At 34.3% G+C, this 23,748-nt stretch overlaps 3 protein-coding genes across 3 annotated transcripts; 2 read left to right on the plus strand and 1 right to left on the minus strand.

The window, feature by feature from the left end:
* Positions 1-9,494: 9,494 nt before the first annotated feature.
* Positions 9,495-10,739, plus strand: LOTGIDRAFT_161992 (hypothetical protein; the record flags this gene model as incomplete). The annotated part of the gene is made up of 2 exons (XM_009057927.1): positions 9,495-9,769; positions 10,097-10,739. 2 exons carry the CDS (start codon positions 9,495-9,497, stop codon positions 10,737-10,739), a joined length of 918 nt encoding a protein of 305 aa, XP_009056175.1.
* Positions 10,740-15,166: 4,427 nt separating this feature from the next.
* LOTGIDRAFT_161993 (hypothetical protein) lies at positions 15,167-16,223 on the plus strand (the record flags this gene model as incomplete). Its single annotated transcript, XM_009057928.1, has 2 exons — positions 15,167-15,438; positions 15,818-16,223. 2 exons carry the CDS (start codon positions 15,167-15,169, stop codon positions 16,221-16,223), a joined length of 678 nt encoding a protein of 225 aa, XP_009056176.1.
* Positions 16,224-19,545: 3,322 nt separating this feature from the next.
* LOTGIDRAFT_161994 (hypothetical protein) lies at positions 19,546-22,735 on the minus strand (the record flags this gene model as incomplete). Its single annotated transcript, XM_009057929.1, has 3 exons — positions 19,546-19,803; positions 21,847-22,575; positions 22,640-22,735. The coding sequence occupies 3 exons, from the start codon at positions 22,733-22,735 to the stop codon at positions 19,546-19,548; spliced, it is 1,083 nt and encodes a 360-aa protein (XP_009056177.1).
* Between the last annotated feature and the right edge of the window lie 1,013 nt (positions 22,736-23,748).

Consider the following 23,748-nt stretch of genomic DNA (forward strand, 5'->3'; position numbering starts at 1 on the left):
ACTTATAGATCATGTTTATATCAGTAAAGAAATTCCGTCACATAATGTTCACATTTCACACATACCTGTATATTATAGCTACCATGAAGCTATTAAATTAACCATACGACACGTTATATTGATACAAGATTGAATTTACCCTTTCACAAAACATTTCATTTAGCTTGGCTCTTTACTAAAAGTGGTCGAGTCAACACCGGGCTTGAGAAGGTTTGAATTTCAAAAAAGTCTTACAGCTATCAGGCAAAGTATCACGGGCCATGCTCAGTGCTGTTCACAGCTCTAGTTATATTTTTTTCCATATTATTTATTATTCCCGAGATCGAAATAAGAGCGACAATTTCAAGTTTATTTCACTAAGTATTAATTTATTTGAGGCACTAAACTCAGTATTTTTTGGTAGAATAATTTCATATTATTGATGATTATAGGCATTTTGTGATTTGATGAGGCCAACTTTCATTTTATCATTTTGATACTGTGTTTTTTGGCTATCTTACGAATTCGGCAACAAAATGAATCAATTTGAATAGATTTATTTCTTCTTACTTAAAATCTTCAAATCGTAATTAACCAACGAATATGAGAAGACAGTTGCAAAGTAAGTGTACATAACTAACCATCGCCATCGGCAAGTCTATAGGACTAAATATTCATCATAATGTAGGCATAGCACCCTTTGTTGTCCCGTTTAATACAACCAGCAATCGAGCAAGCAAGATAGTTCATGCCCACTATAAGAGCCTTCAAGAGAAATTTCCCCATGTCTATAAGCAGAAAATGATAGTTGCATATTCAAAAAATAGGAACTTAAATGATAATATAAAAACAATCAGTACATAACAGATACTATACTTCTCGCCCGGGCGAGTTATTTTTTCTAATTTCAGATCAGAATAAGAACAGAAGAAAACCCAATATCAAGACCCTTAATCCTAATTTCTAAATAAAGTGTCTGCTCCACCCTAGGCCTGTACATTTGGGAGAATCAAACCCTCCCTTCCCCGAAATGCAATATCAATAAAACGGAAAATTTCAGGCCTTGATAACATAAATGTATAAACGGGCAAATTTATTATCATATATCGACCAACTGTAAGCGTAAATCCAGAGTTATTCCCATTCATGTTTCAGACGATGTTTGTCAAATTTAGACCCACCGAGCGAGTAATCGGGTGTCATGATTAGGCTAGGCCTATCACTTACTTACCAGTCATTATTTCCTAACAGATGTCTGTTTGTAATGTTGTCCTCGTCACATGAATAGCTGATATCGGACTAAAATCCTGGAATTTATTTTCGGAATTTGGACATTTTATCGGTTCAAACTGATGCAGTTTCACACTAATATTCTATATGAATCAGCTGGGTTTATTCTGACGAATATCATCTATGACGTCACTGGGTCACGTGAGACGTACCTAATTAAAGATCGGCAGGCTTGCACAGCATGGCATTAAATTGTGTATTTTATTAGGTATTACGATGCAAATATAGAATTTTTTCTGCCTACCCCGACTAAAATATACTAATCTAACCTTGCAACATGAATTTATTCATTTATTTCAAACGATGCACATATCGTTTATGATAATTAGGTATCAAATCCCACAATTTATATGTAATATCTGATTTCTCCGTGATTTTACGAATATTACCCTATTCATATTTATATGAAAGAGATTTTATGAAATATAAGATCCTGCCAGAACAATGGGGTGACGTCACTCGAGTTTTATAATTCTATGTAAGAACGTAGTTTCGTATGAGCAATTATAGGAAATGGTTTAAGATGCTGGTTTCCATAGTTTTATGGCTTTGTCAGCTCCACCAGATAAAATATGCTTTTCTTGGCTTAAATCCATACAGGTAACAGCACCTACAATACAAAATTACTCATGTACATTATCATTAAGATAGCTTGACAGGCAAGGTAATATAGGCCCACTGGCAGATATGATTTTAAATAAGATATAAGACAGTAACAGTATGAAATATCAACCTATAGTCATACACTTTTTTCGAATTTTTCTGGGTAATAAACAACTACAAAGTTGTTTAAGAATTGTGTCTTCTAGAGTGTTTACGAGCTTAAGGTTTTCTAAATTTGTTATGTATCGGGGACACCGACTTCCACCAATTCTCAATCAGACGTCTGTGGTTCCTGCACTTCCACTAAAACTAGGTGTTTGATGACGTCACTAATCGAAATGTGCATTATCACATAAGGCCCTTCGCGATTAATGACGTCAGCAAACAGTTAGTTTTGAAAATTGGAATGCTTCACGTACATTTTGTAGAAAGCTCTATACAATCCCTTTAAAATTGAACGTGTTTTAAACGGGCAATGATCCATTTGAATTTTTTTTTCGATATTTTGGTCTTCAAAAGAGTTGGCCTTGGTTGAAAATAAATAATAAACATGAGTGATGGGTATAGTATAAGCTGGACCTGGACCTATGATTAGAAATAAGGCTCTAAATCTTAATATTTTTGTTCTATGACATGTTTCGACCATTTGTAAGTTTGTATGGCAAATATGAGTGACTGGTATTGACTCAAGTCCATAAGGAATAAAATACTAAACTGGATTATGAAGACTAAAAAGTAATTTTGACATGGTCTTACTAACGCAGCTATAATAAATTGAAATGGCTGTTATTGAGTTCAAATGGTTCCCACTTCCACTGAAAGTTCAACAAATTGAGGGGTCGAGTCTGTACATTATATTGAGTTGATGATTTATGAGTTGATAAAAAATTTTGAGATGATAAATCTAAAAATCAAGAAATTAAAATGCAGATTCAGATTGGATTTAAAATTCATTATACCATTATGTGCCTTCCACTTATGAACAATCTGTCCGTTATCAATATCCCATACATTAATAAAGCCTCCAGAATCACCCATTATAGATATATTACCCATCCATTTCATACATCTGAAAAATATACAAAAAAGATGCACCTACAAACATTTGGAAAAACAATCTTTTTCTTTTTCACAATGTATGGCGATGTCAACGACCAGACTGGTTGATGTTCGTATTCAGTGATGAAAGTCGGTTCTGTTTGTTCAAAGAAGATGGGAGGCAGGGAGGGATGAATAGACAGCGGTATGTTGCGTTCAACAGGTGGGGAGGGATCTGTGGGAAGGAGAGGACAGTACTGGTTATCGTTCATGGCAGCGTTACATCTGACGCCATAACCAAAAGCTAGACGTTTGCCAATTGAGTTCTGGTTTGGTTGACTTAAGTGTTTGAATGACATTTAGCAATTGTAAGTAAGATATATAGACACAGCTTTATCTATGTCTATATGATTTATCAATCTGTTTAAAACATTTCACTACAATCATTTATATAGTTTTTTTATCTAGAGCATTTTCAAACTTAAAGTTTCAGTTTATAATCCAGCCTACCCACCAAGAGATGACCGCCGACCAAACCAACCCACCGACGGCAACCAGTTCCTATCCAGTAGGATTTCAAAGGATTCTTCCAAGTTATGCAGTGCATCCATCACCTTGCAATCCTTACCTTCCAGAAGGAAGGTCAGCTTTCGTTCACATCCAAACGTAAAGTTTCCCAGTTGGGTAGTTTTATCCATATATATTTTATAAGATTTCTCAAAGTATAACGCAGTTTTTGATCGACCACTACCAACCCACCCTTCAGGAGAAGCTCATCACCATCCGTGCCAAGGCATTATCACAGTCGAATTGTTTTAATTCAGAAATGAAATACAATGAATTAAGGTGCACTAGCCTCAAACAGGCTCTAAAGTGCCATACTCTAATTGAGAACAGCCAATTGAAAAGCGTGTATCAACAACATTTGGCATCATACTCAGTTTGAATGGACTAGTCTAAAGGTTTGGGTCGGAGATTTTGGTCGCCGACTAGAGAAAGAAATTTGCATGTGCCCGTGCTTCCACGACAAGATACCGACGACAGGATTATTATATCAAACAAGTTTGACAATTGTCTCCAATAGTTTTATCGTCTGCAAAACGACCGACTGGATATTTTGTATCCTCGTGTGGCCGTGCTAGTAGTTGAAACCCAAGACAAGACTCTAATCGTGGCACTCGTGGCCCACACCTTTATACTCCTCGGAATACACCTTTTGTACATGTCGAAAATATCATTCCCGGAGAGGAAGAAAGAGATTTAAAAACTTACAAGTATTCTTCATCTAAATTTTTCACAAATATTTCTGTAAAAGTTGGCGTATCTAGAACTTTAAAAAATCTATCTGCACCACAACTTAATATGTGTCTTTTATCATCACTTACTAATAAACAGTTAACTCTATCCTGATGAACTGAAAAAAAGATAAATTAGAATAAAAAAGGAGTCACCACAAATATATACACCGTTACGAAAGTTGTCTTCATTAACAAAGATTGCCTAAAACATGCTCAATAAAAAACTAAAAAAACTAGAACAATCATTATTCTACAGTAAAAATAATTAGGCAGAAACAGGCTAGTCGGATTTCGGAGTATGGTTTTCACCAGTTTTTTGAAACGAAATGTATCTTTTTTATTTCTTAAACACTATACTTGAAATATTAGGATAAAATCTACATAGACATACATCGTAATAATACACCAGAAACAACTAATTAAACCTACTCAATATCAGACGTAAACATCATTTAATATCTTGATCCTAGGTCGTGTGTGGAGAACAGACTAACGAAACTGACCGATGCTATTTTGTCTATCTCCTACTGGCCAATCTGCTACATGTGTTTACTTCTCACCAAATAATGGAACCCGTTAGAATGTATATTTCCGATCTATTTTTTTCTGTAAAAATAAAAGTAAATATCGCACAACGGAATTTAAGATATATTTGAATAGATCTCGCCAATACTTTTGTTCAGGTTAAAAGGTCAATAAAGGTCAAATAAAAGATATATGAATCTTAAAAATTCCGACAGTTTGTAACATTGGAAGTAAATGTCGGCCATCAAAGATTAAAGTATGAGAAGACATCATAAGTAAATGGCCTTAGACCTTGCAAAGGTCAATGTCATCCATGTTAAAGTCAAAAATTAAAAATTAAGCAAATTGTAAAACATATTCCTTTTTTGGAAACTTAAGGCCGAGGCATGCATACCTTTATCAGGAACTCAGTAATATCCTATTTGCATGCAATGTCAATTTTTAAGAATAGCAATTTCGATCAAAATATCAAGTGTGATATGTCTAATAACTATCGTCCAATTTCACTATTACCGTCAAAACCACTCTAGAAACATATTTCAAAATCTCTGAATAGTTTTCTTTCAGATAATAATTGAAATAATAATTTAAATCAGTCTGGTTTCAATACTCATTATCCATGTTTAACTTCGTTAACAAAATTCACATGAATTGTTAATGACACCTTTAATAACAAAGATCTTTGTGTTTCTATGTTTCAATCGTATTTACAGCAGAGGTCTTTTATTAATGGTAATTAATTGCATTCTATTTCAAATGGTGTTCCCCAAGGCTCTATCGTAGGACCATAGTCTTTTAATATTTGTTCGCAGAAGATACTACTGTACGTCTAATTTGATGAAAGTAAATGTTTCGACAAAATGTATATTAAAATAACCACTTATCAAAATCGCCAGCTGTTGGAAAATGCACCTTAATGCATTTCCAAAACGAATCGCTTTAAGCGAATAGTTGGGTTGTTGTCTTTTACTATCCCACGCACTTTTTTGTCCACTTGTTGACCCCAAGATTCACATCAAAATAACTACCCTTCCAAATTGAAGAATAATTGGTCAATATTGTATAATCTCGGTCAGTTGGAAAGTGAAGGGAAAATGAAATGAAACGTTTCTTTTACTAAGGTATAATTGACCATTAGTCGAATTCCAGGGCCAATTACATCCTTTTAATTCAAAGGTTTTCTTTTAGTTTTCTTTTGTAAACTTTGTCTTGGGATGGCTTTAAAAGCCAACCAACGTGAAAGTTTGTTGAGTCAGTACCACTGAGGATACCAGAGAGTACTCGTTAGTCGTAAGGACATCCCAAGACCAAGCGTAGCTATATTCCACTACTGTACTTTTTCTACTACCACTAAATAAAATTGTGAAAACCGTTTACTGATTATTTACAAGAAGAAACCAGTAGACGAACACAGCTTGAGTAACAGAACAAACTTTCCAACACTGTTGTTTAATTGGTGCCGTGGCCAGGATTCCGGACGGGAATAAACAAAGGACACAACAACGAAAAGGAAGTCAAAGAAAAACGTGAGTAGTTATTTGTTTTCGTTATATACACAATGGGGGAAGAATTTTTCAAATCGTTGTCAATTCAAATTGGTCAATTGACCGATAACATGGCGACACAGAGTGTCACGCACATCGTACAACCGTTCTCGGGAGACCCTAAACAATTCAGGGACTGGATTAAACAAATTGAGAATTATTCAGTCCTTGCAAAAATCGGAAACGAGAAGATGAAATTTATTGCATACCAAACTTCCAGGGGCATAGTGTCTAGTTTCATACAAAGATACTTAGAGGCAAACCCTGATTCCGATTACGTAGGACTAAAAAACGAATTGGCGATGTGGTTCAGCGAGGTCACTGACGCGCTACACGCCTTGACTCTTTTGAGAAAAATAAAACAAAACAAAGATGAAAATGTACAATGCTTTGGGGAGAGGCTCCTGCTTTTGGCTTCAGAGGCTTATTAGGGAACAAGCTCCTTGGAGCTAAAGCGACAGCTTATCGGCTTCTTTGTCGGCGGGCTGCGGCTGAGAATAATGCGAGAAAATCCACTCTCCAGGTTGCTGTTGCATCGGCTATGGCCGATCAGAACTTTCGACAGGGATTTAATTTACGAATTGGTAAAGATACTCAATCTCATGTTGAAACACGCACTCCCATGGAGGTTGATCATATTAAACCCAGGAGATGTCACGCATGTAATAAATTCGGACATATCGCTCAAAATTTTAGGTCAAAACCTAGACAGGTAAACGCTGTCAGAACAGAAATAACTTGTTGGTCGTGTGGACGGAAAGGGCATATTCGACGCGACTGTAAAGCTGTTAAAAGTAATACTAATAATGATAGATATCAGGGAAACTAATAAACTCTCCTTGTATCCCAGCCAACAAGGAGAGCGAAATAATAACTACATTTCAAATAAACATATCTATGTATCATAAAAATTGAAAAGAATGCTTGGTAGATACTTGTGCAGAGGTCTTGACTCTTTTGAGAAAAATAAAACAAAACAAAGATGAAAATGTACAATGCTTTGGGGAGAGGCTCCTGCTTTTGGCTGCAGAGGCTTATTAGGGAACAAGCTCCTTGGAGCTAAAGCGACAGCTCATCGGCTTCTTTGTCGGCGGGCTGCGGCTGAGAATAATGCGAGAAAATCCACTCTCCAGGTTGCTGTTGCATCGGCTATGGCCGATCAGAACTTTCGACAGCGATTTAATTTACGAATTGGTAAAGATACTCAATCTCATGTTGAAACACGCACTCCCATGGAGGTTGATCATATTAAACCCAGGAGATGTCACGCATGTAATAAACTCGGACATATCGCTCAAAACTGTAAAGCTGTTAAAAGTAATAATAATAATGATAGATATCAGGGAAACTAATAAACTCTCCTTGTATCCCAGCCAACAAAGAGAGCGAAATAATAACTCCATTTCAAATAAACATATCTCATGTATCATAAAAATTGAAAAGAATGCTTGGTAGATACTTGCGCAGAGGTCAGTCTCATGCACAGACGCGTGTATACAACATTGGCATACAAACCAAAATTAAGAAAAGAAAACATATCTCTCCAGTCTGTAAACGGAGAAAATTTGTCAATTGCAGACTTTCAATTCGGATTAGGGGGGGGGGGGGGGGGGGGGAAAGTAATTTATAAGTTTTACGTAGTATCGACCATGAATCGAAGCTTGATTATGGGACGCGACTTTTTAGTGGAAAAAAGGTATAAAACTAAACTATGACCTAAAAAGCTTACGATTCGATGGGACTTATGTTCCATTGGAAGAGGACGCACATGTCAACTCCTTGCTGCGGATAACAGCAGCTGTATTAATACAGAGTATTAATAAGGGGTTCATTTTAAGTCAACCAAGTATCGTTGACAAATTCGATTGTATCCACTGACAGTGATAATGATCACAATTCTAAAATCCCAGTGACGATAATAAAAACAGCTAACAAAACTATTCAGTTGAAAAGAGGTTGTTTGATTGGTCAGGCACACCCAATTATGAATAGAGATATAACTAAATTAGACTCCATTAAAAGAACTGTAAACGGCGTGACCACAGACCATGACATTTTTAAGGACATTGGCGAAAATAGTGAAACTGGGTGAAAATGAAAATAGATATCGGGACCGCTGAACCGATAAAATTAAGGCCGTATCGTACTCCTCTTAATAAAAGGGAAATAGTAGGAAATGCCGTGGATGACATGTTAGAAGCTGGAATTATCAGCAATTTCTCCATATTCATTTCCTGTAGTAATAGTGGACAAGAAAGACGGTTCCAAGCGGTTTCGCGTCGATTATCGGGCGTCTAATAAAGTCATTAAAATTAACTATTTTCCACTGCCATCGATTGATGACCTTCTGGCACTGTTAAATTCATGCAAACTGTTCTCTACGCCTGACTTACGTTCTGGATTTTTGCAAAGACAAAGAGAAAACGGCATTTGCATGCCACAAAGGTCTATTTCACTTTAACGTCATGCCTTTTGGAATAAGTAATTCTCCAGAGGTGTTTCAAGAACTCTGAGTATTGTATTAGACGGCCTTTCATAACTTTGCAGTTGCCTATCTAGATATTTTAATATTTTCTAAAAATTTAGACGATCACATGAAACACTTGGATATAGTATTTAAACGACTCCATGAACACAATTTGTAATTAAAAAAATGTTTCTTTTTAAAACATGAAACAACCTATCTAGGCTTCAAAATCACACTCGATGGACTGTTGGTTGAAACAGAAAAGTAAGAGCCATTAGGTCCATGTCTCAACCTACATGTGTTAAAGAGGTGAGATCATTTATCGGCGCAATGAGTTACTATAGACGTATGGTAACAACATTCTAAAACCCCGTAGAAAATATTACGGTACAAGTCACGAACAAATCGCTTTTCAAAACCAACACAAGATGTTTGTCCAGGTACATAGGTATATGAAGAAGGTTAAAAAGCAACAAGCAGACTATCTAAATAAGAATACTAAATATGTTGAATACAAAATCGGTGATCCGGTATACTATAAAAACCACAGACGCAAAAATAAATTGGACAGTCGTTGGTCTCCTTATTTTCGCACCATTGAACAAAGGGGGGGGGGGGGGGCAGTTTCTTTCATTATAAAAAACCAACTTGACGGAAAGACTACAAAAGTTCATGCTGACCAATTACGCATGGCAAATATAGACGAATGGGAGGTCCCAACTGATGATCTTCATTTAAGGAGATCTAAATATGTTGTACCACCCTCTGACTCGGACAGACTCGGGATCCGAAAACGAATCTGGCGATACAATCGATGTATACTCTCAAAAAGACAGTGACCATGATGCTCCTCTAGCACGATTAGTAGATCGTTACAAGCACGCTCTAGCATATTCTTCTTCTGATGAAGAAGGCATACTGTTGTATGAGTTAGCTCAGCGGCTACGACATAGAGGAGATCAAACAAATGACGAGATAATGGACGACGCTGAGAACGTAGGCTCAACGTCTGAAGAATCAGTAATGTAACGGCCGAAGAAATTTATCTAGAATGAGAGGGCGCTTTCGTTCGGGAGAGATTTATTTCGAAATAGATAACTGACTGATAAGATTTTATGTTCATGGACACTTCTCGCTATGAGGTTAACAAGTAAGATGTGTTCGTGTTGAATTTGCGGATAACAAATGTATATGGTTAACACAGAGAAACGGACAACGTTCTCTGTCTGACATTACGTGAGTCACTAAATATAGTAAAATATGAATAACCCCTTGACATTATTAAAGATAATTGATATATTATAATCATACGGTCATCAATGAACTCACTGAACTGATCTGTTCTCTTTCAGATCGGTGATGTTAATTGCCGCAATTTTCGTATGTTTACTGACAATAGATGTGACGGATAGTAACGTGGTTAATAAGAATGTCTTATTTCGACCAGTGAAAAAAATCTCACCCAGTAATTCTCGTTGGCGTTTAACAATAGTTCATGATGTGAAACCACATGTAAATTTTGTGGATACACTGTCTATTGATATTGCACGAACACTGTTGACGGTTGACGAAATAATACAGAACTATATGGCACATGAATATGTGTTGACGCTTGATAAAATGAAAATAGAAATAGTGACATTACGGGATGAAATTGAAGGACTCTTGGACGACATTGGAGACTACAGATCACTTTCAAAGAATTCAAACTGGAAAAAACGTGCATTGATACCCTTTGTAGGCAAAGCTCTTACTTGGCTATTTGGCACAGTTAGTAACTCCGACCTCGAATTGATTAGGGGTAATATAAACATTTTGGCTACAAATCAACAAGCTATCAAACATGTTGTGAGCGAAAGTCTGTCTGTAATTAATATATCACGTTTACACGTTGCAGCGAATAGACAACAAATTAATACCTTATCAAGTATTTTACGAAAATTAGACCTTAAACTACAAGGAGTTGTTAGACAATTCCGCAATATTAGAGGCTGAATTGTTCTCCGATTCTATAAATCTCCAACTAAATATGTTGTCATTTAAGTCCATCGGTAATTGTACCAAAGAAATTACAACAAATGTTATAAGAAATCCAAGAACATTTACCAATTTATTATCAAAATCCACTTTCAAGTTAGTAGCTAAATATGAATTGGAAACTACGACCTTAGCAATTAACAATGATAGGACAAAATTTTCTCTCTTGACCGATCAAGAGATTCGACTATTGTCATTTTAATAACCCAATTTATCCAATTAACCTCAGTGAGATGTGTGTTGTGCCTTATTTTCAAAAAGTAAGAAGAAAGTTTGTAAAGTTTCGGTCAAGCCGAACGGTATCTTACCAATCAGTGAATACATAGTTAATGGTTTTTGGATAGTCGTAGTACGACAACAAACACGTTTCTCGATCATATGTCAATATTCCCGTTTTGAACATACGTCAATTTTGATCATGCCTCCATTGAAAATCATTCGACTAAATCCCGGTTGTAGCGCTAGTAATCATAGGTTATTACTACCGGCTCACTTCACAAATAAGAGTACCTATTTTGACGAAATTTCTTTCAAAAATCTTACGAGAAGCCTCAATGAATCTGTGACCGAATTATGGCAACCTATTACGTTGCTATAGGTGTAAAAGATCATGGGCTTATAATGCTGATATTGTATAATTGTTTTACTTATTTTTTAATTTACCTCAAAACTCCTAAATTTGGAAGTCATTTAAACATTGAAATAGTTAAAGCCATTTTTTAAAAAAAAGTACTTTTCATTAATTATCTATTCCCTGAACCACTCCATAGTTCACTTATAGGATGGAAATACAAAACCATTGTCTACAAAATAGTGTTATTGTGTGACTTTGATTTTTTAAGATTCTCTAGCAAATTGGCACATGAGCAAAGTCCCACTCAGTACTACGAGTGGTTCTAGTCTTATGGTTGGTTCTATTTTCTTTGATTTAGCGTTTGATTTGATTTCACGTGAGATAATTATTGTAAAACTGAAACTATACTAGAACCACTGGTGCTGAGTGGGACTTTGCTGATGTGCCAATTTGCTACGGAATCTGAAAAAAATCAACCTTCTAGGCCAATTAGGTCACGTGCTAAAACAGTCAAAAGTTGTGAACAATGCTCTTTTTGGAAGCTTGTGAAACCGGAAGTAGGCGCCAGACATCAAATATGAAAGTATCAACAGATTTCCAAGGTGAATAACCTTTGACTTTATTAAGGGAAGGTTATTTAAGGTAAAGGTCACGAGATATCAGTCATCAAAGGTCAAGGTCAAAAATTGAAAATATGCAAATTTCAAACCCTGTTTCTGTTTTGAATTACAAAGCTGAAACAGCCGACCTTTTTACACAAATTGGTCAAGAGGGTGAGGTAATGTGTGCAAGGTCCTATTTTGAACGAGTACGAGTTATACCCCTGATGAAAATGTAAAATAATAAGTAAACTCGGATGTGCCACGCCCACCTCAACATTTTTGTCATGGGTTAATTCATATTTGAAATGTCTCGTATTCCGAATTTCAGGCTTCTACATCAAATAGGTCATAAGATATACATACACCCAGCTCAAAAAAGAGAAAATATTGTACAAAATTCACGAATTTCTATTTAGCATTAAATAAGTATAATTAAAACTATAAAGGTCACGAGCTACAACAGTATAAATTGGGAAATTGGCTGTTTTTGGACAGCTATAAAACCCAAAGTAGAATTCAAAGGTTAAACATTAAAGAATCAACTGATAGTCAAGGTAAAATGCCTGTGACCAAATAATGGTTAAGGTCACGAAATATGAGCTTTCAAACTGTTAAAAATTTCAACCGGAAATTGAAAAAAAGCAAAAGCGAAAATCAAAAATCGGGCTTTTACAGTTCCATCTTCTTTCATTTGACATCAAAATCATGTAAATCGCATAATATCTCTGAAAAGATTTTGACGCATTTCAAGAAATAAGTATTTATAAAATCGGCTGTAGAATAACAATGGCTACCCATCAGCAAAATTTTGTTGACATTTATTTATAACACCGGAAGTTATTCAACTGCAAGTTAGAATCGCTTTCCCGCCTATACCATTTTTTTTTACTTTATAATCTATCATTGCACGAAACATTTCATATCCATCGGATTTTTTGGTCAAAAATTGCAAAATTCGACTGAAAAATGTGTGCGACAAATTTTCGATTTTTGAAATTTTAAAATACTATCTATCAGATTATATGTAGATTCCAAAAATGAAATTCCGAAGAATATCGATCCATAAATACGACCTCTATAGCCGATAATTTGGTAATGTGCAAATACTGGCTTTGCAAATCCAAATCAGTACATAACAGATACTATACTTCTCGCCCATTGGGCGAGTTATTTTTTCTAATTTCAGATCAGAATAAGAACAGTAGAAAACCCAATATCAAGACCCTTAATCCCAATTTCTAAATAAAGTGTCTGCTCCACCCTAGGCCTGTACATTTGGGAGAATCAAACCCTCCCTTCCCCGAAATCCATTATATGTTGATATATTTTTTTGGTTATTATCTTCGTTGATATTTCTAATGGAATTGTAAACAGAGAAATACTTTAATCCCGGTTCTTATTCTTTATTCCGATCAAGTTCATACTCATGATCTAGATATAATTTAATGTTTGATTTATTTGAGGTTATAACGAATAATTGTTCTTTATTTGTCATTTTTATTGATTAGTATAATTATGACCTTTCCGATTTGACGCATTTAGGCCTTAAAATCGCTCAATTTCACGTTTTTAGGCCTAAGTGCATCCAATATAAAAGATCCCACATCTCATTTCCATCATAAATATACCCTCTCATATTCGAGAGTATTCATACATCCAATATGAAAGCTATATGCTATATGAAATCCACCCCCACAGCAAGATTTGTTTAATCTGTTAAATTAATTCAATCAAAAATAAGATGAGTTTAATTTTAAAACACGAACCACACAAATTCGAAGAGTATTCAGGCGACAGCATCTTTTCATATTTTCTCTAGGTTCAAAAATAATTCCAACAGTAGGCAGTTTTATTTCAAACAACAAATCACTTATATCCTCCAAGGTGCAAGCTCTGGGTTCTGTCGCAAAAGCGGGAGTCAGTATAAGCGACGCTGTGAAAAAGTCTGACGAATTGAAAGAATTACAGCTAATAAGAGAATTAAGAAACGGGCTTTAGAGAAACAAGGAACAGGTTTTAAAGTTAAAGGATAAAAATGTCTGTGATAATTGCAAAAGTCCCAAAACTAATTTTGGTTCAGATAACAATTGATACCAAAAGGATTTAAACTCAAATGGAATTTGCAGTTGGATAGTCAAGAAGATCTTATTAAAAGATGTGAGAGAATTAGAAGAGACGCGCCATTGAAGTTAATTGATGTAGTCATGAAGAGCTGTCAGAGAAAGATAGAAGAGATAGAATCAGATAAGTCTAAATTTGAATTATCAGTAGGGCATAATGTCATTCTGGATGAATGTGCAAACAAGATGAATCATAAAGGCAGGTTACTTTCAGATATTCGATCCAATTTAAGGGAGGCAAAAGGAAGTGGTTTATTACCATATGACAAGGCAAGTAGAGATATAACACAAGATGTTTCTTTCAGGTGTAAGCTGTCATGTATTTACGTTTCTTATGTATGTAATCAAAATGTGTACAAAGTCCACCTGGGCGTATGAATTTGTTCAGTATTAAAATAGTTCGGTCTATGGCTGCCACGCTTTTTATTTTATTGCTGTTCAGGGTTACTGACATTAATTTAGCCCAAACGCAACATAAGCGATTTTGCAGCTTCTTCAGATTTGAAAGTAAATTAATGGATAACAAGAGAGACTGTGGCATTGAAGAATTTAAACAGATTGATATAAAAGGAGACGGGAATTGCTTCTTTAGATGTATAAGTGTGTTTCTGTATGTACATGAAGAGAATCACAGAAGAATTAGAGAGAAGATTGTTCGTAGAATGGATGCCAATCATGAGGTTTACCAAGCGTTAATCGATGAGGATTTCAACCAGCATATACAAGACCAACTTATTACAAGTGGGGAGTCCACGGCATGGGCAACTGAGGCGGAGATTCTTGTGGCTTCCAGTGGGTTCAGATGTAAACTATTGATTCTGAGTTCAGGAGAAAAGGGACAGACGTACACTTGTTTCGATATTAACTACAAGGAAGGATGTAAACCAAACGCAGGCTGGATAGCTATATCGCACTGGAATAACCACTTTAACCTCTTTATCCCTGACAAGAAACACTGTACGTGCGAATTACCTGAACCCGATACTGATTGGATAAAAGGGAACGTTACAGACTGGTTTGATATGACAACTTAGAAGAGCTCTAAGTACCAGGGTGAACCGATATACAGACAGGCAGTGAATAGTAATAATGTCAACGGATCAGAAGGAAGAAAACAACCTGATCGTAAATCTTTCCGATAAAATTCTGACGAAAGTAAAGAACATAGCGAACAGATTACATAAAAACGATCACATAGACAGGGATCTAAAACAGTACCTTATACCAAAATACCCTACTAGCGGTCTACTTAAAGGCAACCCCAAGATCCACAAGAAGAACAACCCCTTTCAACACATCGTCAACGGACAGGGAACGGCAACGGAAAGATTCGCGGAAATAGCAGAGAAAGAATTAGAAGAGTTTGTGATTGGGACAGACAGTTATGTCAGAGACACGACAGACTGAAGACCATACGACAACCAATACCCAAGGATGCGATTCTCTTTTGCTTTGATGTCTGTATCCATCCGTACCTAAGATAGAAGGGCTAGCAGCTTGTGAGGAAGGTTTAAATATTCGCAATAACCCTGATATACCGACTAGTTATGTGATGGAGATGATAAGAACGGTCCTAGAAAACAACAACTTTTCTTTCAACGGTAGACATTACCTTCCAGGGGATGGAGTGGCAATAGGATCCCAATTAGGCAAGAATTATGCATGCACATAATATGAGAAAGTGGGATGAACAACTGAAGGCCAAGGATAGAAGGAAGCATATATACACTTCTATAAAAGATTCATAGAAGATGGGTTTGGAATCTGGACAGGAACAGTAGCAGAATTAGAAGAATTCCAAGCAGAAGTCAACACCATACATGAAAAGATAAAAGTAGAGTTACGATGGAGTTATGAGAGTATTGAATTTTTGGATGTGATGGTTATGAGAAAGGAAGATAGGTTAACAACTGGATTGTACGTGAAACCAACAGATAAGCATATGTATGTACAGGCCAAATCAGGTCACCCACAGAATGTGAAGAAAGCCATACCCTATGGATTAGCAATAAGACCGAGAAGAATTTGCGAAAACGAAGAAGAATACCAAAAGCATATAAAAGACCTGAAACAGCAACTGAGAAACAGAGGGAACAGCTCCCAAGTTCATCGAAAGACAGTTGTCGGGAGTGGATGGTATGGATAGGGAAGAGCTCCTCAGAATTAGAAAGAATAACGAGAAGGATAATTCAAGGACACGTTTAGTAACAACGTATACGAAAGACCTACCAAACCTGCACAACACAGTAAGGAAGAATATGAAGGTACTTCACCAATCGGAAAGAATGCCAAGAATTTTTAGAGAGCCACCGATAATTGCATATAGAAGAGAAAGGAACCTGGGAGATATATTAGTGCGTGGTAAATTAAACAAAATTTTAGCCCGGAATGATAAGAGCTTATGTGATTCAGAGAAATGTGAAGTGTGTAATAAGATACCTACAGAAGGCAAGATAACATCTATAGATGGAAAGACAACTTTCAAACTTAACCACAAGACTCATGGGTGCAAGACGAGAAATGTGGTGTATACGCTAAGCTGCGATATATGCAGAAAACCCGTATATGGAGGAGAAACGAGATGAACCCTTGGAGAACGAATAAAAGAACACATGGCAGACATAAGATTAGAAAGGAGGACGGCAGTGGCAGAGCATTTCAACGATGAAGGACATAAGACCAAGGACGCTATGCTGGAAAGGATATGCGATGAAGCGCGAAACGTGAGAATCATCAAGGAACGTGATTGGATGAAGAGATTGCGAACGGAGGATCCAAATGTGTTGAATAAGAAGTGCTCAGTTGGTTTTCTGCAGAGGGACTATTAACGGCATGACGAAAGATAAGATAGCCATATACGCCCACCACGGCATGCGGATGGTAAAAACGAAACATCCATTTAAAGTTTCATCAAAATCGGTTGAAAACAAGATGTTGGGGCAAGGGCATTAACTATGCTTCTAACGGTCGAAATTAGCTCAAATTCGAACTTGATCTTCGTTTTATGAATATGTATATGAATCTAGTTTTAGAGTGGTTACGAGCAATTGATGTTGATAGATGCACTTACTGTAGATAACTCCTCTAAACTGACGTAAGAGGCCTGAAAAGCCTTAAATTTAATCAGAAATAAACTAAACTTTCTTAAACCTTTCTATTTATGTCCAATAACATCCATTTTAAGTTTTCTCAAAATCGGTTAAAAACTAAGAGAGTAATAGCATATTCAAGATTTTGGGGCAAAGGCAATAACTCTGCTTCCAACGGTCGAAAATGGCTCAAATTCGAACTTGATCTTCGTTTTATAGATATGTTTACACATAACGAATTTCATTTGATTCCATCAAAAACTCTAGTTCTTAGAGCGTTCACAAGCAAATGTTGACGGACGGATGGGCAGGGGTGCCGACAATATATGTCCACATTGAGAGATGTGGGCGTATAAAATGACGTCGTAAATAAACTTTTTGACGAGACAACCATCAAACAGTTTGAGTATTCTAAACTTTAAATAGTTAGTAAAATAACGGAAAAAGATGTGATCGAGATCTTTTTTGGGTGTTTCTGAAGAAGGCAATTAGCCGAAACGTCAAATTACAGGACAATAATATAGTTTTAATTGTTTTCCCATTTTTGGGAATTTGTGATATTTAAATCCTCTTTCGACTGACATATTAATAAAAATCAGCTGACCATACTCTAACTTTTAAAAAGTTTTTAGTTTATCTAAATTCTTTATGAAGTTCATCTGCCAATCCCATACTCAATTTCATCTTTGCTTTTAACAGCTTTATAATCAGAGCTCTTTCCTTTTTCTTTTTGAGCGTTGTATTTGGAATATTTTCAAGTTCGATTATCATTTGTTTGTCTGCTTCAGCATCTAAACTTTATGTCTTTATTTCTGTATAATATATCATGTTTAAGTGCAGCAGCATCAACTCTATTGACAGGTTCTTTACCTGGTTTGGGTTTATTGTTTTCGTCTAATCGTAAATCTAGCCTAGTACCTGGACCAGTGTAATTATGAACCTGAACCAAAATAAGTTTTGGGACTTTGTGCAATTATCACAGACTTTTTTATCCGATAACTTTAAAACCATTTTCTTGTTTCTCTAAAGCCCGTTTCTTAATTCTCTTATTAGCTGTAATTCTTTCAATTCGCCAGACTTTTTCACAGCGTAGCTTATACTAACTCCCGCTTTTGCGATAGAACCCAGAGCTTGCACCTCGGAGGAAATAAGTGATTTGTTGTTTGAAATAAAACTGCCTCCTGTTGGAATTATTTTTGAACCTAGAGAAAATATTTATGAAAAGATACCGTCGCCTGAATCATCTTCGAATTTGTGAGGTTCGTGGTTTAAAATTAAACTAATTTAACAGATGAAACAAATCTTGCTGTGAGGATGGATTTCATATAGTATATAGCTTTCATATTGGATGTAAGAATGCTTTCGAATATGAGAGGGTATATTTATGATGGAAATTAGGTGTGGGATCTTTCATATTGGATGCATTTAGGCCTAAAGACGTGGAATTGGGCGGTTTTTTTAAAGTCATTTTGACATAAAAAAAAACGTGAAAATTGAGGGTTTTTAAGCCTAAATGCGTCCAATCGGAAAGGTCATATCCTACTCAATAAAAATGACAAATAAAGAACAATTATTCGTTACACTTATTTCATACAATTACTACCTACGATATTACGTTCTCGTTAATATTTATTTCTTAGATCTCTCAAAATTAAAATATAATCTCTATATGGTGGAGTTTTAAAATTTTCTTCGTCTACTATACCATCTAATATTCTAATAATTCGTCCACCGGCTTTAACTATTTCTTGGATATCGATCGATGTTAAAACCTCTGAACAGGAACCATTTCTGAACCTGATTTTAGTGCCAGTTTCCTTTTTACCTTCTTTGTTCGTAAAAATAATTTTATCTTTAGTTGGTATGGGTTGGAAGAACATCTTGGTAGGATATTCAAACCAGACTTTTAAAATAGCCGTTCTAGGTCTGAATTTCTGCTCATTAAAGAGCTTAACAAATTCTTTATTTTTTTTCGGTGGAAACGGTCTACCACTTTCCACTCTCGGATATTCGCTATGGCGGAAGCCTATAAACCGTTAGCATCAAACGCCATTAGTTTAGTACATTTTATTTTTTTAAGTTTTGAATTAACCTCCGTTTTATCTTTTTTACTTTTACTATACTCTTTAAATAAATCAATTATATTATCACTTGGTGTTTCACTAAACCCCTTTAATATATTACAAATTTCATCCATTTTATTCGTTTCAAATGATTTTCGATTTGCTGAAACTCTTCCTCCTTTAATGGATTGTCAGATGAAATATCTTATATTCTTCTTCAACCATTTTTTTTTATTATAATGATATAAATAATACCAACCAAAAGATAAAGAAGGAGCAGTTAGATTATTGGAAATATTCTGGAATACAACTTCTTTCATATTATCAAACAAGCTCCAAGACATAACGTATCTCTTTTAGCGTAAGGTTCCCATTCGTGTCTTACAGATTCCCAATTATCTTCGGTGTATTTTGTAATATTAATATCGGTGATCTTTCTCAAATTCATTGGTAGATTAGATGAATTTCCCCATGCCGCTAAACTAGATTTTTCATGTTGATAGGAACATATGAAATTAATATTTTGCAAATAATTAGAGTTGCCCATTATTTGTTTTTGTCTTTTCCATTTTTTCTGTAAATATTCATCGGTGAATGAATTAGTTAAAAGTAGAGACAGAATCCCTCTAGCTGTTACTAGTGGACATTGCGTTAGTTTTTTCGAATTTTCAAGCACGATCCGGTTATCAAAACCGCTACCGTTATGAGAAATTAATGTTATTCTTCTTTGATCTATTTTTCCTAAATGTTGAAACATTTGATCGATGCAATCTTTACCCACAAATATTTCTACTATATTCATTAATTTATTATAAAATTCTTCTGGTACATTATCAGTGGGATTTAAATGTGGAAAGAGTTATGTTTTATTCTAACATTTTTCTTAGTTTTTCTAAATTAATTAACGTGCAAGAATAAGGAATCGCTTTATTCGTTTCTTTTTCGCTATAGGTTTCGCAATCCCATGCGTATAAACAATCACCGTGAATTGTTGGAAAAACGTTTAGTTTTAGAGGTGAAACTTGTGTTACAGCATTATCATCTCTACAAGTTGTCCATACGTTTTCATCGTAATTATCTTCTATTTCTGTAATGCCTAAGGTTTTGTTATTTCTTCTAATGAGACAGAAATGTGATTTATGTAAGTAAAATACCCAATCTAATTCTTCGGATACTTGAAATTGCGAAAAGTTTTGGCATTAAAGCCTACAAATTCCATTTTTTGTTTAGTGTTCTCCATCCTGAATTATCTCTCCATCTAATTCAATTTGTCCTTTAAATGTATCAAATTTATCAGAGATAAGGTTAATAATACTGAAAAAATATTTGATATGAATGTTTCATCGTCTAAAATTTCAATTTTATTCATATTTTTTAAGCAACTATTTTTAACTATGAATGTTTAACTTTTATAGATGATATTTCTACATCAAATGTATCTAAAATTTCATTGAATTTTTCTAATTCTTCAATGGTTATGTTCTTATCTTCTCTCGATCTTTCGAAAAATATAAACAATTTATTAAGATATGTATTTAAAATTTCTGTTTTCTTTTTATAATGAGCTTTCTGTTTTGATGTAAAACCTAAAGTAATCAATTCACAAGATGAAGTTTGAACGGCAGTGAACGCGGCTAATACAATTGGGACAATTATTGGAAGCATTAATCCACCGGTTACGGCTGTTGCCACCGTTATCCCTACTGTTAGAACTGTGCTTAATGTTTTGAAAACAGAATCAATTCTACTCCATAATTTTCTACATTTGTTGAAGTGTTTTAGTTTTTCTTTTAGTTCGTTTTGTTTTTCTATCATGTAGTTTTGTCTGCTTTCTAGTTCCTTTTTTTAGGTATTTAAATTAAATGAATTTCTGATAAAGCAAAATATGGAAAGTGTTTAACATCTACAATAGGATGCCCAGTAAGATGTCCACCAGGCAGTATTTTTTCATTATCTGTTATAATTATTTCAGGTTTAATAATAAAAACTTCTACAGTAACAAACGATATTTGTTCTTTCAAATCATTAATCTTAATCAGATGAACTGAACATTTTGGTTTTTCGATATTGATTTTTATCATACATCTATAAGTATATATACCTGCAACTTCTAATCTACCATTACGTTCAATTATTGATGAAAATATTATAAATTCTTTTATCTTGTTGACTTTTATGAATATCGATTGAGGTAAATAAATCAGTTGAAGAGGTATATTTGTATGAATAACTATTATTAACAAAATATAGTTTTACGTATTCAAAGTCTGTCGTTCGTAAAAAGTCATAACTCATATTTCCTTCTTTTTGTGGTTCTAGATTTCTAATAATACTTACTGATGGTGGACTGGACCGTCTCCAATATCATATCAAAATCACTAAACGAAAGATCATCTTCTTCTTTATCTGGTATGATTAACATTCTAAACCTATCTATATATTTTTCACTCGTTTTAATTTCATATAAGTGATCTTTCCTGCTGTTTTCGTAGTTAATTTCAAATTCTTTAATTTCTTCATTTTTTGTACCATTGATACACTTAAGAACTTTTTGAGCGTTAAATTTTTAATTAGGTATATGTAAGTTTTGTCTGAAGAATATTGAATCAACTTTTACCTGAAAAGGAAAAGTTATTTCAATTATAAGTTTTCCTCGGAAAATAATAACACTAGAATAATCACTAACAAACATTTCATAGGGATTATCACCACTATGTTTATATACTCTAATATTTGCTGTAAATCCATATTTTCTATATTCATAGTCTCTTGATCTATCAATATTATCAGTAATAGAAGCATCTTTATTACTCAAACTTCCAAATGGAAGACTAAAATAATATGATTTATTTTCTTTCTTGAGATACTTTTCTAATGCGACTATATTTTTGTCCTGTTTTAAAACTAGGTTATTAATAGTGGTTATCTGTTGTTGAGTAACACTATCATCAATATTTTGTATTTGTTGTTGAATATAGGTTTTAATTTCACTATCATCAATATTTTGTATTTGTTGTTGAATATAGGTTTTGATTTCGCTATCATCTATGTTTTGTATTTGTTGTTTAATATTTCTTAGTTCTTTTTGTAATTCGCTGTTAAGTTTAGTTTCCAGAGCATTTAATTCCTGTTGAAACGTATCTTCATTTTCATCTGGAATGTTATCTATTAATTGTTGAATGTCTAATTTTTGTTTTGCAATCTTATCATCTAATTTAGATGTTAATGAAATTAAATTTTGTAACTCAGTTTTGTTTACTACGTTGACTAATTGTTTTTGAATAAAACTTATTAAACCTGCTACCTCTTGTTGTAGTTTAGTTTCATTAACAAAATTTTTTATTATCTAGTTGACGTTTGAAGAATCTTTTCACATTACTTATTTTATCTTCTAAATGGTTTTTATTTACTTCAATTGGATTTATTTGTTCCCGTAAATATTTCTTGTGAACGGCTTCATTATCGTTTTCCGGAGACTTTAAATTAGTTACTTTGAAATTGTTCATATCTAAATCACTTTGAAGAGTGTCTTCGATTTGATCCACAAAGTAAGATTTCGCTTTATTTATCCACGCTGTAGTGTTAGGTTTTTTTTAGTTTCTAAAGATAAGGAACCGAATCCAAAGTTGTTCGCCATTTTTATTGAGTTAAATTTATTATAATTCCTTCAAACTGTTTTCGTAAACTCAACTGATATAAAACCCAAAGTGAAAGCTGTCCACAAAATTTTTGTCCCGGTAATTGAATTTGAAATGTTGAACATTTGATTGGTTTATTAGTCAATTGCACTATCTCTTCAGTTGGTTCTAATCCATAGCAGAATGATGAACTCCTTTTTGATCGGAAGTATGTATATTTGTTATAGCGTAAAATTTACCTTTCTTATATTTGAGATCATTTATTTCATCGCTCATACAATAATAAAACGGTGATATATTTAACTCATTCGCCCATCACATAAGTTGAAAGTTTGTGTTGTATCGGTTCCATATTTATCGAGAAAGATATTCATTTTTAAAAGTCGGTTTTTTGAGGAGTATGCGGTAAGTATTGTTGAAAACCCAATTGATGAAATATATACGTAGTTTGTGTTTGAAAAAAATTGTATAACATTCTGATAAAACACATTCAATAATATTTTGAACATAAATTTACATTTAAATTTAAAAAATTTAAATTTGAGAAAGCGTAAATGCTTGTCTACGTCTAAATTTCTTAATCTTCTATCAAATTCTTCATCATTATCTTTGTTTTCGAGAAATTCATTCATTTTTAAAAGTCGTTTGAAGTTCGTTTTGATAAAACCTACCTATGATTTGTTCTTTATCTTGATCGATTAATTCATATGGTGCAGGTGATGTGGTGTTTACTTTATCAACGATGAATATTTCGTTTGTCCAGTATCCAACGTAACCTTTTTCCAATTTACTTTTATATTTGAAAATACGAACTCAATCTCTGACTTTAAATTTGGGTTTGATATTTAAATTCTTTATTTCATTTTCGTAGTTATGTTGTG

This window comes from Lottia gigantea (assembly GCF_000327385.1).
Source record: "Lottia gigantea unplaced genomic scaffold LOTGIsca_32, whole genome shotgun sequence".
Lineage (NCBI taxonomy): Eukaryota > Metazoa > Mollusca > Gastropoda > Lottiidae > Lottia > Lottia gigantea.